This window comes from Lethenteron reissneri, chromosome 42, assembly GCF_015708825.2.
Source record: "Lethenteron reissneri isolate LAM-NWPU_2019-01 chromosome 42, ASM1570882v1, whole genome shotgun sequence".
Classification (NCBI taxonomy): Eukaryota; Metazoa; Chordata; class Hyperoartia; order Petromyzontiformes; family Petromyzontidae; genus Lethenteron; species Lethenteron reissneri.
In genome coordinates, this window is record NC_083820.1 from 11,550,739 (window position 1) to 11,569,739 (window position 19,001).

Consider the following 19,001-nt stretch of genomic DNA (forward strand, 5'->3'; position numbering starts at 1 on the left):
GGAGCCAGAGCTGCGCCTGAAGCAGGAGTGAGGAATTATTTGGATCTGAAGCAGCAGTGAGTATTATTTGTATCTGACGCAGGAGTGTGGAATTTTTTGCACCTGAGGAATGACTGAGGAATTCTTTGCACCTGAAGAATGAGTGAGTAATTCTATATACCCGATGCAGAAGTGAGGAATTATTTGCATCTGAAGCAGGAGTGAGGAATAATCTGTACCTGAACGAGTGGGGAATTCTTTGCACCTGAAGCAGAGTGAGGAATTCCCAGCTACCGGCGGCGCTTCCCACGAGGATACAACGTGACCTCAGCTTGTGCCAGAGCGTGACTTCGTAAAGTTACATTTTAAGTGAGGTCTTATTGCGCCAGTAGTTACGCGTTTTTTTTGTCCCTTGGCCGTAACGTGCAGCATTCATAACCCAGCAGACATTATTAAAGCTATAAACCACTGCATATTCAATATATTCATTTTCTTTCTGGCAGCGTCCAAAGTTCGGTCCCAAAGCAAACACGCTGCAAAGTAAATAAATAGTTTATCCAGTGGGCTATTTTTTTTAAGGCCGGAGCAATGGAATGCAGCAACCATCAAAGACGCCCGCGTATGACTCCGCGCTTCAAAGTGGAGAGAAGTGAGCAAAGAGGGGTGCGGGGGGGGTGCAGGGAGCTCTTGGGGTGCGGGAGAGGGGTGCGGGGGAGGGGTAGCGGGGAGTGCGTGGTGTGCGGGGAGGGGTGCGGGGCTGTGCACGAGCGTCAGAGTTATTTAATAGCTGCCTTAGCTCCGTTATTGTATCTGTCCGATCAACTACGTCGGAACAACCTGGTGACCTGAGGCTGACTCCCGGCCACAGCCTACAAACATACACCGGTCGTGAGTGACATCTCGAATGGTCCTGGGGCACACTTCCCTTCGCCGACCATGCACTGACCCAGATTGGTGAAGTATGGTCACTTGCTGTGTATGTGCCGCTTGATACGCTGGATACCCTTGCGAATGAGATGTTCCGGGTAAAATATTCTACGAATAATAAAATATTTTAAAAATGGTAATATAAAAAAAAACACCCACGTGACTGACACGGTGTGAGATGGCCGCCATTCAGAGGTGAATTGGCAATGGCGCTGAGGATTATGACTATTAATGTGATTTTTTAATCCACCAAAAAAAAAATTGACAAGAGGTTCTTTCGTGAGGTTTTTTTTTCTTTGCGGTGCTCCCAGTGGCAGGCAGTGACTTGTGTTTGACCGCGTGGTCCGGACTCGTTATCAGATGTGGCAAAGGTGTCTATGCTCTTTGCATGACATTGTGTCGCTTGGCGGACAGCCAGAGCTTTTTGAAGAAAAAAACTCCCCACCTCTGGTAACCGAACTGCCTCGTAAATATATACGGCCTGACATTCTGGTAGGAGTTATCTTGATGTAAACAACAACAACAAACAATTGTAGGGGGTAAGTCTTGCAGAAATAGGTGCGATATAACTGCTCCCTGGCATCTCAGACGGGGGGATAATTGGCAACTTATGCAGTTCCTGAAAAAAAACCACGACCAAATCACGTAGAATGTGCAGACTCTCGTTGGGTTTCGGAAGCCAAGCAGGTTCGAGCCTGTATAGCGCTTGGATGGGCGACCACCTAGCACGAAACACGCCATGGTCAAGTATGGTCAAATATCCCGCGTGGCCCGCACTGCATGGGAACGTCATCATCCAGCAGTGTATTTACAACAACGGTCCCGCAAACAATTGAGTCTGGGAATTTTACGTAACTTCTAAAAAAAATCAAGTGGTAAAACTAAGCCGATACCAACCGAGCACAATTCTGTACATTTTCTAGCCTGGAATTGCTATTACATTATTAGAGTGTAATTGTACTAGTCCTACGAAGATTCCTACGGGGATTGTGAAATCAGGAGGATTGTGGAGTGGTGTGGCCGGGCCAGGCTGCCGCGGACGGGGCCTGGGTATTCAAGCGACGCGGGGGGGGGGGGGGGGGGGTCGCTGATTGCTGGTATCGAAACGTGTTGTGGTCGATTAATGTGTAAAAAAATTCAATGGCGATTCTGGTCAATATTGTCTGCCTGATATTCGACCTCGATTACCACCAGCTACGTTAAGCATAGGTAAAGTCTCAAAGTGATTTCTTGCTCAAAATCAGCATTGACGCGTTGCTTGTCTCCTGTTTACAGACATAGCAATGAAATCCAATTCTGCCACACGGATACCCCCCAACCCCCACCACATAGAATCAAAATTAGTCAAAAGACGTTAATTTAACGTGGGAATCGCCCAACAAAAGATGTCATATTCCTGCAGAAGCCATCCAGGGTGGAATCACAGGAGTCGACTACAATCCCTGCTGGAGTTGCCTGGCTCGACTGTCGAGCAAAAAAAATATATGCATCCGATGTGAGCTTGGGATGGGGATGCATGGCACATGGGAAATCATCGCAAAACTAGAAATGTCATGCAACTATAACACAGAAATACACTGCCTACGCTGTCTGGAACTACATCCCCATCACCAGCCGGTCTACCGAGACCCTGTTCAATACAGCCTCCAGATTTGTCTTTTTTCCTTTGCCTATGATAGATGGTCTCTGTATGTCTCTCGAGGAAATGCCAGTGCGTTTGCCTCCCATACCCTCTCACTCATCTACCCCTTCTCAAAAAGTGTAAAAAAACAATAAGAAGCACAAACACCCATTCTCTCTGCCTTGCTTTCAGGAAACGCAATCCATCCTACCACTGTGCACTATTGCTTGACATGCATTTGTTTTTAGATACTAAATAAAGTAAATTGTGCATGATTATAATGCATCGAAGACTGGCGGGGTGAGGGGTGGTGAGAAGGTGGCACAGTGGCGTCATGGTGAGCGCACTGCGCTCTCTACCCAATTAACGACGTTTGATTCCCAGCCACGGCTAACATCAGTGGTGAGTGATATCCGAACCAGTCCTGCCATCCCATCCCCCACCTTCACCAAACTGCATGGACTAGCATGGTGATGTATGGTCAAACAACTCCCATGACTGATACAGCATGGGGAGGCTTTCATCCAGCAGCAGATTTTATTTTACGTGAAAGATTTGACGACATGTCACGCACACAAGGGAGATGAGTTCTTTCAGGCCCTACCATGCACAGAATATCCCGTCAAATCCTGATGTGGAATCATCGCCCCGTGCAGCGGCGCCCGGTGGGTGAATGCGTTCGTGGTACAGCAACTCGGTGGGGCGAGGGGAGAGGAGAGTGCAAGGGGGAGGAACAGCAGCGGGAGGAGAGGGAGGGGAAGGTGGCGGCTACACGTCGTTTATAATATTTATACAGAGTAGGTAAGCATTGATTGTTAAGGTTTCATAATTGCAATATTGGGTCCTGGGACCACCAGTCCCTAACGATGGGCTGCCCCTCACACCGGCCACGGGGCTTCTGGGTGTTGTTGAGAGGCGAGGTGCATCGTGCCTGCCTCTGTGAGTGGAGGTGCCCCGGGGGGGTGGTGGTGGTGGTGGTGGCACACACGGGTCCCTCGGGGTCACGCGCGGCACGAGCCTCTCTGCAATTTGATCCTCGTCAATAACATCCCAGATAGATGTCCACGTCGTTCAAGTTATCGACATAATGGAACACGACACCTCGGGGACAAGCCTCTCGGTTGTAAAGAACAGCGATACATTTTCACGGGACGTTGTTTATCATTGGAGAGAGAAGGGAGAGAGGGGGGGGGGAGTTAGACAATCGCACAGTCCTCTTAATTGCCACTGTGACCATCTGTCTGGAACCTCCAGCATTGCGACACAAACAAAGCGACAACACGAAACTAGTGCTGTTGATTTAATCAATTTTCTTGGTTTTGTTTTTGGTTCATGTGAACGGCCACTAGTGTGTAGTTCAGTTCGTCGAAGTCCCCGCTGCTACGCTGATAATTGGATTCACTCTTGGGAGATAAAACGCGCCCGAGCTGAACTTATTTATGTTCTGGCGAGACCAAGGGAGCAAGGGGGAGAGAGTGAGAGGAGAGCGTGGGATTTGAGCCGATGAACAGCGCCGTGGACGACGGGAGGGACTCGTCGGGAGGGGAGCAGGAAATTCAAACGTGCGAGTAGCCAGGTGGACAAAGTGGGAAGTTAGTGCTGGTGGTGGTGGTGACAGAGCGGTGTATATGGAATCACATATTCAGTGTTCCTCATCACAGTGATAGAGGTGATGATGTACGTTATTTGTTTACTGACTTTACTATTTGTGCGGTCACAATAAACCTTCCCTACATCGCAATGAGCATTAGTGCAGGTGGTTATGCGGGCATGTAGCTGGTAAACCGGCAGCTCGTTAGGTGGACAGACAGGCAGATGTTGAGGTAGGTCGGTAGGTCGAATAACCAGGCAGGTCGGTCAAACAAACAGAATGAAGTCGTTCCTGCTTCACCGCGCCTCGCGTGCTTTCGGATGTGCTTCTGCGGCCGTCTGGAACAATCTTCCTGGAGCTGTACACATTTAAATCTAAATTGAAAACTCATTTCTTTATAACTGTTTTTTTGTGTTTAGTTTCTTCTCCTCCCTTCCCCCGCACCTCCGATTAGCACGGTTGGCTACGTACGGTGTGAAAGAAGTTCAACATACTACTCCTATACTCTTTCGTTCTTTCGGTAAAGTCACGTAGGTATTTTTTCTACCTACGTGACTTTACCGGAAGAACCAAAGAGCATGGATTCCTGCAGTCACGAAAGCTTCAAATCATACCACTACTATTTGTTTTACCAGGACAGGCCCACTGAGCTACGTAGCTCTTTTACAGAAGCGACCTGGCCGCACATAAGAGCTCAACGAAGTGGCTTGCCGCGTGGAAATGTACAGCAGCCAAATACTCGAAACGCGTGGAGGAGAAAACTCAGAAAAAAACCCACGTGACCACGGGGAGAGAGAGACAGCGAGAGACACGCAAACTCCAAATATACAGCAGCAGGTGTCAGGGTCAGGATCAAACCCACGACCTCCTGTATACCAGGCAAGGTGGTTAACATCTCGCCACCGCGGTGTCCGTATGTGTGTGTGTATGTGTGCACATGGCCTGGCACAGGCGTCGTGGTGACGTCACCGCCACTTAGTGGCGAATCGCGGTTGTTGTTGTGTATGTGTGTTTCTATATGTGTGTGTATGTGCTGGGGAGCGGTAGTGTAGCGGTTAGCGCGCTGCGCTATGAACCTGGCGACCCGGGTTCGATTCCCGCTCACGGCTAACACCAGTGACGATTATCTGAACCGGTCCTGGGCCTCCCCTAGGTCGACTCAGCCTTAAATGAGTACCTGGTGCGGTGTGTAAACATCGCCACTGGGGAGACAAAGGCGGTCGGGCGTGGTGCTGGCCACCCACCCCCTCGTTCGTGTACCGTTCCGGCCTTCATAGGTGCTCGCTAACAGCACTTGCCCCTACAGTCTGTTAAGGCTATACGAGGGATCTTTGTCTTTGCATGAGTGTGTGTGGGTGTGCATGTGTGCATGTGTGCATGTGTGCATGTGTGTGTGTACGTATGTATGTATGTGTGCGTGTGTGTATGTGTATGTATGTATGCGTGTGTGTGTGTATGTGCGTGTGTCCGGACGAGACGGCCTCTGACCTGAGCTGGTCGGTGCCCTGGCGTGTAGCGGGAGACGCGCGCCATGAGCAGGGGCAGCGAGAGCGCGTCGCACCACTGCTTCTCCCAACGCGTGCGGCTGCTCACGGGGGATGAGGATGGCGACGGGCCCTGCCCCGGCACAAACCGCACGGCTGCACATCAACGCCCACAGCCGCACCAGCAATGCTATACAGCGTGGCACGCGGAGGGTGACCCGTGCACAGAGCAACGAGGGTTTCTAACATATCCTGCGTTTCTCTTTCCCTCGGGATCGTCCTCTTTTTGCAGAGACTATCCTGGGATGTCTGCGGGACTTAAACATAAAATCCCAATTTTTGGTCAGTTGATACGAATCTTTGCAATGTATATGGCGCTTGCCCAAATGCATCAGCAAACATCGGAAGGGGCCCCAACTCCCCCATTGGCAGCTGTCCCTGTGCATAAAAAGGTTACAGCACAGGCCTGCGAGTGGGCATTGGTCTGCCAGTAGGGGATGATGACTATTGTACGTAATCCAAATTGTGTAATTTGTGGGTCATTTTGTAATAATCAATTATAATCCACCACTGCAGGCAATAACTCTGCGTGTAGGCCGCTCCTATTGCAGAGTTGTGAGATATTCGTCTTCCCATGATGTGTCCCACATATGTTGTACCTCAGGTGGCAGCCCTAGGTACAATGCAGAGCTACAAAATCATCGTTCGTTAGGGCTCCCTTATTCTGAGCTCTCGGTGCTGGACGAAATGAGACACGTTGTATCATATGGCGCACAAAGGAGAGTCATTAAATATATATAACCCGAACTGGGCAAATTAAACATTGACTTATGGAATAATAATTCAATGCGAAAGACGCCATTCATATAAGTGTATGCGAAAATTTCTAAAATAAATAGACATTCTTTACTTAAATGCTTTTAATTGAGTACCGCAGTAATTTGGATATGAAATCAGGCGCACTTCAAATAGATACGGGAAATTAAGGGAGCGTTGGCGAGGCAAAGGGGACCAAAGGGACCCCCAGACGCACCGAGCAAGGGAATCAGGGTCAGGCATTGAAGCGCGTGGCACGTTCGAGTGTTTCTTCGTGGCAACGGTGGCAGAGAGAGAGAGCGAGACAGCGGCAGGGATGGCCGCAGCGAGTTGAAATCAAACAGCTCGGAGGAGATGACTGGACGAGAACAAAAAGTCGGGGCAAGAATGGAAGAGCGTTTTGGGGAGGCGCTTGCCCAAATGTTGGAAGTTTCTGACTGACCACAGCAACAACAACACCACCCCTATGACAGCTGCATTCACACTGTGAGGCCCACCCATAGCAAATGATAATGGGGATGACAGCTAATGTTCACCATAGGGGATTTGGAGCAAACCTCGCAATTACGTGTTTGCTTATTGCAATTTAATATGTTTCTCACGGAATCCGAGTGAAGCCCATTGAGCTAAGAAGCTCTATTTCAAGGGCGACTCGGGCCAGATTGTGTCACGTGTTGTTTGGATGTTAAGCATGATGCCCGCCGTTTAGCAACATTTGCTTGGATATTCTACAGGAAAGTGAATTTCAGTTCACGAAGAAAGGTGCCAGAACGTGGAGCCAAAACATGAAAGGCATCGAACCCAACAACCGAACGAGACACAACGCAGCCTGGAAACGCATCCCAGGACTATAGAGCGCAACGGCAAACACCCACGCAGTCGCGATCATCTAAATTGTTACCATTGCAAATTATTTGAATTCAATAAAGGCTCCAAACGGATTAGTCACATATTGTTGCGTGAGGCAGCAAGAGGGAAAGAGAGAGTGAGGTGATGAGGGTTGAGAACTGCACGACGGTAGTTTGCTAACTGGTGGTGTAATGTAAATGTGGTCGGTTGCAGGGGTTACAAATGGGTGTCCCGGTGGTGAGATGTTATCTGCCTCGCCTGGTATACAGGAGGTCGTGGGTCCTCCGGTTTTCCCTCAACATGTAGAATGGACATCATCACGCGTTGAGAGTATGTGGCTGCTACTGTAAACTTCCACGCGATGACGAGCCACTTTGTTGAGCTATCATCTGTGGCCAGGTCGCTTCCGAAAAAAAGTTATTTAGCTCAAGTGATCCTTACCTGGTCACAACAAGTTTTAGTTTGGTTCATTTCTTATTTGGCCATTCACAGACTACTGTGTTCCTATGCAGCGTCTGGTAAAGCCCACGCGTTCCCCGCTTCCATTGTGCCGCCGCCGGCGTGGACGCGAAGCGCTCGATTTGACTGGCGTGCCGCGTGGTGATGACAGAGAACGGACAGATCGAGATGCCCGTAAGTCGCGTGCGAGCGTGAACTGTGTGTGTATATAATGGATAAAAAAAAAAACCGGCAAGTAGAGCGCAGGAGAAGGTACACATATAAATGAGAAAGCATTTTTCGGCCTCAAACTGCATGATAGTGATGCGGATGCCTTGTTAAAAAAAAGAGTTAACAAAAAACACGGAGGGATTTCAAAGGCGCGCCGCCCGCCTCTGTGCTCCAGGATGAAAGTGCGCGACGCGCGGAGGCACGTGCCCCTCACAGTCAAGAGTCGGCACGTGTCGCAGGCGAGCGGGTAGACATTTACAAAGGGTGAAAAAAATCCCGCATGAAAGGGAGTTATTTTTTTAGATATCGCAAAAGGATTTTACTTTCTCTCCACACATACGCGGAGAGAACGATAACTAATTCCGGCAGGTTGAATGAAGAACGTTGATCACCGTACACATATATGGATTGTTTGGTTTAATAAATGTTACATTAAAAGGGGAAGCGTTGGAAATGAGCTTTGAGTGAACAGAAAAACAAATGGATATTTAATATCACAGGCCTTAATAAGGATTTGCTAAGCTTTCATTGTGAGACTTGTTTACCTTCATTATCCCTGTTGTACCCCACGTCATAGTATCACCGATATTAACTACAGAGACGGAAGCACTAAACTTCAGGCACGAGAAGAAAGCGGGCTTGAATGGACAGAGGTAGGACTTTAGCTAAGATGGATGTTGGGAACATCCAGACAGAAAAGCAGAAGGAATCAAAGGGGGGGTCACTAATATTATCGAAAAAGCTAAGGAGGATTAGACTTATACGGCATGGGCATCTGTTGATTACATTTAGAAGAGCTATGGAGGTTAGAGAACTATAGAATCACATAGAGACCCATAGACTCACTCAGAGACATACAGACCCATCACAGAGACTAGTCGACTCAAACAAAGATACATAGACTCACACAGAGACATACAGACTCTTCACAGAGACCCGTAGACTCAAATAGAGGTACACAGACTCACACAGAGACATACAGACTCTTCACAGAGACCCGTTGACTCAAACAACGATGCATAGACTCACACAGAGACATACAGACTCCTCACAGAGACCCGTCGATTCACACTGGCTCCCGTCGGTGAGATGAGCCCTGGAGACGCCACGGGTGCAGTGGAGAAGGAGCATCGGGAGACAGACGGTGAGATGGGGGGAGGCGGTTGAACGAGAGATGAGGAGGGGTGGACGTGACCAGACAACAGGCGAACAACAAAAAGCAGATGGGGAGAGAAAAATCCGAGTGGCAGCCGAGCCCGTGCGATAATGGGGACTTAGAAGAAGATGCAGTTGCTAGAGCAACAAGTCATCACGGTGCCACGTATTTGCGCTGCGTACAAGAGCGATTATTAATGTGGCAAGTGCCTAGCAACACATACGGAATTGCTTGAGCCTCCGTTTAAGTGTAACCCACTGTCGAAGAGTGGCGAGGACGTCCCACTGCTGTGGTCGCTGGATGGGATAGGAGAGCCTGGAAGGGAAAGAAAAAACGAATTCTTTGTCATCCTCGTATGCACGAGTGCTGATCTTTGGTGCTCCGGTTGGCTCCGAGATGAAGGCGATGAGATCGGCCGCCCGACATCGGACACCAGGAGCAACCGGAAACTCTGCTCCTGGAGAAGCTTCCAGCACACGAAGCGAAACGTCGGACATCGTTCCAAACAACACGCTGTACAACAAGGAAGAACGTCGGACGGAAATTTCTCAACGTCGCATCCACACTTGAGTGGCATTTTTTTTCCCCGTTGCCAAATATGCTCCGTGAGTGCAATGGAGCTCACATTTATTGCATCCTTCAGTCAGCAGAGCAAAATCTTGTCGGGCAGGGCCTATTTTAACGGTGACAACCAAAATAGGCAGTGGTAAGACGACTTTGAGTGCTAAATATAAAATGGGTTAGTAATAATAAATATAAAATTGTTTTAGTAATAATATGTGAATCGTCCTGGTGATCACACGGAACTAGCAACCAAAGAGGTCTGCGGTTAGTCGATGGCAGTTTTGCGTGTGGTGGAGTAAAGTGTGAGCGCTCCCACCTCTTCCGAGAAGGTCCGCCCAACGTGGAAGAGGAGGGGGTATCTCCAGAGCTCCCTCTAGTGGAGGCCCTACTGCCATTCATTGTTGGAGTTAATGCATTTTCAGGGTTGCACTTTTACCTGTTTCTCGTTGAATAAGAGCTCTGTATCCAACGTTGTAACTGTTGTAGCCTGTACGGCTATTCTGTGTACTTCAATGAAACATTACAATGTCCTTTAAAATAGGCCCCGGTATCAGGGAATGGCTGTAGACAATGACAATGCAGAACATTATTATGCATCCTGATGCCACTTTCATGACAGGTTGCAGAATTACGTGAAAACAAATGTAAGTTACATCCTTTTTGTGCACAGCGATTGGTGAATGAGGTGGGAGATCATCAACTCAGCTGCACTTGCGAATCCACAGTCGTAGTCGTGGATGGGTGGCTGCCAAGCGTTGAACCCAAGGTTGAACCCAGGGTTGAACCCAGGGTTGAACCCAGGGTTGAACCCAGGGTTGAACCCAGAGTTGAACCCAGGGATGAACCCAGAGTTGAACCCAGCGTTGAACCCAGGGTTGAGCCCAGGCTTGAACCCAGAGTTGAACCCAGAGTTGAACCCAGCGTTGAACCCAGCGTTGAACCCAGGCTTGAACCCAGGGTTGAACCCAGCGTTGAACCCAGGGATGAACTCAGGCTTGAACCCAGAGTTGAACCCAGCGTTGAACCCAGGATTCACAGCAGCGACAGCTCAATGCTATCACACTGGCACCATGGTGGCCGCATTTGCCAGCTCGTAGGTAATTTAACATTTGTCAAATTGTCTCAACTTAATTTAAAAAAATGTAAATTAGATTCGGGTGCAAGAACAAATTCCGGAACGTGAAAGACGTACAATTACATATATATTTTTAACATTTTAAAGTGGTTATGCTATGTATAATATTTTTAGCCAGTATTTTGTCAGAGATTATTCATTACGCTGTGGGTACGTCGAAATGCATCGATTCATCAACTAAAATCGATCTGTATGCTATAAATATATGCACTGAAGTCTCTGTGTGCGAAGTTGCATGACATTGTATTCGTAAAACAATTACTTATAATCTTAACCTCTTTTTTAATCCATTTCTGGATGAATGCCTCCCCCAAGCCGTGTCAGTCATTGGTTTTTTGTTTGTTTTCACGCCAACATTGGTGGGAGCCCAGGATCGGTTCAGCAGATAACCGTCACGGATGTTCGCTGTGGCCAGGAATCAGATGCAGGTTACTGAGTTCGTAGCGCAGTGCACCCGCTGCCATGCCATCGCTTGATCACTATGAATACACAGGGTACGTTGCATTCACTTGGGTCAGGCGGTGCAAGTGATGCAAGTGGAATGAAAGAAGTAGAGAGATCAAGGGGAAGGCAGAAGAAGAGGTGGGGGGCGATGTGGTGCGATCGGACCGTGGTGGCCTGAGGAGTAGAGGGAGAGATGGCGCAGGACATGGCAGCGTGGAGAAGGTTGGCAAGGACAGCGGAAAACCCCACGTGATTGGGACAAACGCGTGGAAGGAGAAGAGAGAAATTGTAAATCCTGAAGTCACTACATTGTCTAACACCGTCAAGGGCATTACGACTGAAACAACTTTTGTGTAGAACCATGACCCCGGGATGTGACAATTCATCAAATCGCGAGGTGGGGAAGGGGAGAGAAATTGATGAATCTACACCGGGTAAATGAAGACTATTTTAACTTTTACATAAGGCTTATTAAAAAACACGACAACATTAAATATGAATTTCCAAACAATATTAATAATGTAATTTAATTGCTATATTTTTCAATTCTATATGTAACATGCCAGGTGGATTAATTATGATCCGGAGAACGGTAGCCTCGACGCTGGAAAAATATGCATCGCCTAAATTTCATTCACTTTAATCAATGTAACGGTCGTTCGGCACTCACAATGTTGGGGCAGTAAGTGGGCTCGCGGGGCAACTCGGTACGTGAATCATTCACCCGGCAGCCGCCAAGGCTGTCTGCCTTCCACCACCACCGATGGAATGCGGTTTGATTAAATCGATCTTAGAGTTGCACCCAAGGGGATGTGTCTGTGTGCCTCTATTTACCCACAGCCTAAAAAAAGGCAATTAAAAGAAAGGTAACAATTTTACTGTCCATAACAACCCGCTGTGAACACAGTAAGCAATTGTTATTACAAATGTATTTATTTCGTTTTGTCTAGTAATATTTCTTTCCCTAAACCTACGTTTTTCTCTTAAATAAGCTGTGCTTTCTGGCCAAATGTGTTACTGGACGCTGTATCCTTCTGGGGAGGGAGAACCAGTTTTTAATGTCATGAGCGGCATTGTGTGCAGGTTCATGGGTGTATTTTTGGATTGTACCATGCGTGGGATTGGGCAGACCTTATCACCGGAAATGGTTCTGGCTGATGGTCAAAACATAACATCGGCGGCCAATGAGTGGAACCCGTTTGAGAATAAGTACAGCAAGAAGATGTAACGTTGAGATCAGTAAGTGTGCAGGTGCTATGGGGATTATTAGATCACATGATCATAAGAGGTTGTAGTGGCTTGGGGATGCCTTCATCCAGCAGTGGATTAACCAAAGTTGCTGCTGCTGCTGATGATGCTGCTTCTTCAGGAAGTGAATTTAAGAACAAGTTCCCAGCTGGTGGAGCGAAACGTCAGGCGTCTTGTCGAGTATGCGGTCCGAGCATAAAACGCATCGACGAGACAGACATGAACACCATGAAACCCACGCAGTGAGAACGTGTGCACGTGGCACGTATACGTGCTTCACTTGCAAGGCGTAGCACATTCGGCAGAAGGTGGTCTGAGCCATACCTATTGCACGTGGTGAAATGTTAACTACCTCGCCTGGTATACAAGAGGCCATGGATTTGATCCCGAACCTGACGTCTGTGTATTAGGAGTATGTGTGTTCTCCCCGTGGTCGCGTGGATTTTTCTCTGGATCCTACCGTTTTTCCTTCCACATTTGGATTCAACATGCGTTTAGAGTGTTTGGCTGCAAAATATTTCCACGTGATAAGCCACTTCGTTGAGCTATCATTTGTGGCCAGTTCGCTTCTGAAAAAGATCAGCATAGCTCAGTGGGCCTTACCGGGTAAAATAAAAAATAGTTGATAGTTTATTTTTTATAGTTTATAAGAAGTTTGAACTTTTATCCATCGTGCAGAAATCTGATGTTCGGTCGGGGCGGATAAGAAAGTTGCCACACCAAACAATACCAAAAATATATATTCTTCCAGCACATGGCTGTCCAAGGGTTTCAAATGCCCACGCGAGCACATTTCCTTTCATGTCTGACGAATGATATTGCGTCTACACGAGATTTATCATACGGTACACCTCATTCAGGTCTCCATAAACTGTTAGAATAACGATTTGCCATTCTTTACCATTTATCTCGGAAAGCTTCACTGAGTCTCAATCCTTTTTTTGTTTTGAGAGGGTCCCGATTTGGAATGTTTGGACGATTCTTTTGTCGCAAATATTTGCTCTGATGCGGGAATAATGTGAGAAACTGCAGTAAAAGCGAACACACACATGCAGCATGGAAAAATCCATTGTATTGTACTGTGCGTCCATGCTTCTTACTGTCGCATGTTATTGTCTATCTCTCTGTGTGGCCACATCTCTTACTCTGGCTCTGTGATTCAAACCGGCAGCCAGGGCTATTGCCCCCAGGGTTATTGTGGGCTATTGCAAAATGCATCAGTGTGGCGAAGATGCAATAATACAGCAAATCTGTTATCCCTGCCCTATCCCTTCTCAAGCCGCATCCACCACAAGCCGTAATAGAAAAAGCCATCGCTTGCTGACCAATGCCCGACCACATCTCTGCCTGCCAAAAACACGGTGACCACAGCTCGCACGAATACAGGGGACGAGTAAAAAAAAAGCAAAAGCTACGTGTGCTCTTGCTCCTGAAGATTCAACACACCAGGACTGTCCCATCTCCCCCGCAGTCCCGGAATATGGACGCCTTCGGAACGGTACCCTCCAAAAAGACAAATGTCCTCGATATAAACTCGCGCACGATCGTGGACTGACACCTGGCTGTCTCATTGTCCGGCTGCCCACGGCGGGGGTCACCGCACTCAGAAGTGTCGTGGGGTGGGGGTGTGCGTCAGCGACATTGAAGAAGCGTTGAGCTTTACGAGTGAGCCAGCCAGATCGACTCGACCTCAAGTGTGAGCACGTGGGGGTGCAAGGGTGCGAGAAGGCAGAGGTGCCAGCCCCACCACCCGCACGGCTTCAACAGCTTCTTCCCAACAGCAATTTGCTTTGACAGTCTCCCGGGTCAGTTGGGTCAATAAGGGGATCATTTACACTATGGGGACCTCATTTGCCAGTAAAAATATGATAATTGGTTCTTTACCCTTCTATCTGGCAACAAAACTGACACCTTTTTGCAAGGAGTCATGTTTGCATAGACCGCAATACCTGCAGTCATAATACAAACAAAAGAACATAACTCTGATAATGTGCACTGTCCTTGAAGTTGATTGGTCCACACCCGAGACAGCTTTCCTTCTAGCCTAGTCTCATATGGGTTGGACCAGATGACGCCAAAAGGCGCACAACTCAAGGACAATGCACCATCAGAGTATGAGAGCTCGGGGCAAGCATCTACACTATGGGGACCTCATTTGCCAGTAAAAATATGATAATTGGTTCTTTACCCTTCTATCTGGCAACAAAACTGACACCTTTTTGCAAGGAGTCATGTTTGCATAGACCGCAATACCTGCAGTCATAATACAAACAAAAGAACATAACTCTGATAATGTGCACTGTCCTTGAAGTTGATTGGTCCACACCCGAGACAGCTTTCCTTCTAGCCTAGTCTCATATGGGTTGGACCAGATGACGCCAAAAGGCGCACAACTCAAGGACAATGCACCATCAGAGTATGAGAGCTCGGGGCAAGCATCTACACTATGGGGACCTCATTTGCCAGTAAAAATATGATAATTGGTTCTTTACCCTTCTATCTGGCAACAAAACTGACACCTTTTTGCAAGGAGTCATGTTTGCATAGACCGCAATACCTGCAGTCATAATACAAACAAAAGAACATAACTCTGATAATGTGCACTGTCCTTGAAGTTGATTGGTCCACACCCGAGACAGCTTTCCTTCTAGCCTAGTCTCATATGGGTTGGACCAGATGACGCCAAAAGGCGCACAACTCAAGGACAATGCACCATCAGAGTATGAGAGCTCGGGGCAAGCATCTACACTATGGGGACCTCATTTGCCAGTAAAAATATGATAATTGGTTCTTTACCCTTCTATCTGGCAACAAAACTGACACCTTTTTGCAAGGAGTCATGTTTGCATAGACCGCAATACCTGCAGTCATAATACAAACAAAAGAACATAACTCTGATAATGTGCACTGTCCTTGAAGTTGATTGGTCCACACCCGAGACAGCTTTCCTTCTAGCCTAGTCTCATATGGGTTGGACCAGATGACGCCAAAAGGCGCACAACTAAAGGACAATGCACCATCAGAGTATGAGAGCTCGGGGCAACCCATATGAAGGAAAGCTGTCTCGGGTGTGGACCAATCAACTTCAAGGACAGTGCACATTATCAGAGTTATGTTCTTTTGTTTGTATTATGACTGCAGGTATTGCGGTCTATGCAAACATGACTCCTTGCAAAAAGGTGTCAGTTTTGTTGCCAGATAGAAGGGTAAAGAACCAATTATCATATTTTTACTGGCAAATGAGGTCCCCATAGTGTAGATGCTTGCCCCGAGCTCTCATACTCTGATGGTGCATTGTCCTTGAGTTGTGCGCCTTTTGGCGTCATCTGGTCCAACCCATATGAGACTAGGCTAGAAGGAAAGCTGTCTCGGGTGTGGACCAATCAACTTCAAGGACAGTGCACATTATCAGAGTTATGTTCTTTTGTTTGTATTATGACTGCAGGTATTGCGGTCTATGCAAACATGACTCCTTGCAAAAAGGTGTCAGTTTTGTTGCCAGATAGAAGGGTAAAGAACCAATTATCATATTTTTACTGGCAAATGAGGTCCCCATAGTGTAGATGCTTGCCCCGAGCTCTCATACTCTGATGGTGCATTGTCCTTGAGTTGTGCGCCTTTTGGCGTCATCTGGTCCAACCCATATGAGACTAGGCTAGAAGGAAAGCTGTCTCGGGTGTGGACCAATCAACTTCAAGGACAGTGCACATTATCAGAGTTATGTTCTTTTGTTTGTATTATGACTGCAGGTATTGCGGTCTATGCAAACATGACTCCTTGCAAAAATGTGTCAGTTTTGTTGCCAGATAGAAGGGTAAAGAACCAATTATCATATTTTTACTGGCAAATGAGGTCCCCATAGTGTAGATGCTTGCCCCGAGCTCTCATACTCTGATGGTGCATTGTCCTTGAGTTGTGCGCCTTTTGGCGTCATCTGGTCCAACCCATATGAGACTAGGCTAGAAGGAAAGCTGTCTCGGGTGTGGACCAATCAACTTCAAGGACAGTGCACATTATCAGAGTTATGTTCTTTTGTTTGTATTATGACTGCAGGTATTGCGATCTATGCAAACATGACTCCTTGCAAAAAGGTGTCAGTTTTGTTGCCAGATAGAAGGGTAAAGAACCAATTATCATATTTTTACTGGCAAATGAGGTCCCCATAGTGTAGATGCTTGCCCCGAGCTCTCATACTCTGATGGTGCATTGTCCTTGAGTTGTGCGCCTTTTGGCGTCATCTGGTCCAACCCATATGAGACTAGGCTAGAAGGAAAGCTGTCTCGGGTGTGGACCAATCAACTTCAAGGACAGTGCACATTATCAGAGTTATGTTCTTTTGTTTGTATTATGACTGCAGGTATTGCGGTCTATGCAAACATGACTCCTTGCAAAAAGGTGTCAGTTTTGTTGCCAGATAGAAGGGTAAAGAACCAATTATCAAGGGGATCATTGGCGATTAGATGTGGGGATTAATCCCTTCCCCCGGCCGTACGTTGCATTGTCGCAATTCAGGGTCACGATTTTATTGAAGAATGCATGTCTCTGTTCTCTTTCTCTGGTGGTTACTGGAGTGAAGTGAGGGAGTTACATACAGCATATACGAATCTAAGATAATAGATTCTGACATGCATGGTTCTATGCGTGTACTATCAGCTAAACAATCAATAATATTTTTTTATGAATCGATGCAATGTTACACCCCCATTGGCGATTATCATCGTTCTGTACACCAGGTGCCAACCCTACATCACGTACACCTGCCAAAGCTTTACCACAAAAATAATAAGTCCAGGTACATGTTAATTGGCCTGTACAGATTGTGACTGGCTGAGTAATCCACACACACGGAGTGTCTAGTTCACACACGGAGTGTCTACGTCACACACGGAGTGTCTAGTTCACACATGGAGTGTCTACGTCACACACAGAGTGTCTAGACCACACACGGAGTGTCTAGATCACACACGGAGTGTCTAGATCACACACGGAGTGTCTAGACCACACACGGAGTGTCTAGATCACACACGGAGTGTCTAGATCACACACAGAGTGTCTAGACCACACACGGAGTGTCTAGACCACACACGGAGTGTCTAGACCACACACAGAGTGTCTAGATCACACACGGAGTGTCTAGATCACACACGGAGTGTCTAGACCACACATGCAGTGTCTAGATCACACACGGAGTGTCTAGATCACACACAGAGTGTCTAGGTCACACACGGAGTGTCTAGACCACACATGCAGTGTCTATATCACACACGGAGTGTCTAGATCACACACAGAGTGTCTAGATCACACACGGAGTGTCTAGATCACACACGGAGTGTCTAGACCACACACGGAGTGTCTAGATCACACACAGAGTGTCTAGATCACACACGGAGTGTCTAGATCACACACGGAGTGTCTAGACCACACACGGAGTGTCTAGATCACACACGGAGTGTCTAGGTCACACACGGAGTGTCTAGGTCACACACAGAGTGTCTAGACCACACACGGAGTGTCTAGATCACACACGGAGTGTCTAGGTCACACACGGATTGTCTAAATCACACAAGGAGTGTCTAGGTCACACACAGAGTGTCTAGATCACACACGGAGTGTCTAGATCACACACGAAGTGTCTAGATCACACACGGAGTGTCTAGATCACACACGGAGTGTCTAGGTCACACACAGAGTGTCTAGACCACACACGGAGTGTCTAGATCACACACGGAGTGTCTAGACCACACACGGAGTGTCTAGATCACACACGGAGTGTCTAGATCACACACGGAGTGTCTAGATTACACACGGAGTGTCTAGATCACACACGGAGTGTCTAGATCACACACAGAGTGTCTAGACCACACACGGAGTGTCTAGATCACACACGGAGTATCTAGGTCACACACGGAGTGTCTAGGTCACACACAGAGTGTCTAGACCACACACGGAGTGTCTAGGTCACACACAGAGTGTCTAGACCACACACGGAGTGTCTAGATTACACACGGAGTGTCTAGATCACACACGGAGTGTCTAGGTCACACACAGAGTGTCTAGACCACACACGGAGTGTCTAGATCACACACGGAGTGTCTAGACCACACACGGAGTGTCTAGATCACACACGGAGTGTCTAGATCACACACGGAGTGTCTAGATTACACACGGAGTGTCTAGATCACACACGGAGTGTCTAGATCACACACGGAGTATCTAGGTCACACACGGAGTGTCTAAATCACACACGGAGTGTCTAGATCACACACGGAGTGTCTAGGTCACACACAGAGTGTCTAGACCACACACGGAGTGTCTAGATTACACACGGAGTGTCTAGATCACACACGGAGTGTCTAGGTCACACACAGAGTGTCTAGACCACACACGGAGTGTCTAGATCACACACGGAGTGTCTAGACCACACACGCAGTGTCTAGATCACACACGGAGTGTCTAGATCACACACGGAGTGTCTACGTCACACACGGAGTGTCTAGGTCACACACAGAGTGTCTAGA

At 47.6% G+C, this 19,001-nt stretch overlaps 1 protein-coding gene across 1 annotated transcript in view; it reads right to left on the reverse strand.

Moving 5' to 3' along the window:
* SNTG2 (syntrophin gamma 2) overlaps positions 1-19,001 on the reverse strand; it is a 102,488-nt gene that overhangs the window by 21,500 nt on the left and 61,987 nt on the right. The window contains 3 exon segments of the mRNA XM_061569154.1: positions 5,607-5,629; positions 5,631-5,735; positions 9,316-9,407. Of these exon segments, the coding sequence (XP_061425138.1) occupies positions 5,607-5,629; positions 5,631-5,735; positions 9,316-9,407 (220 nt within the window).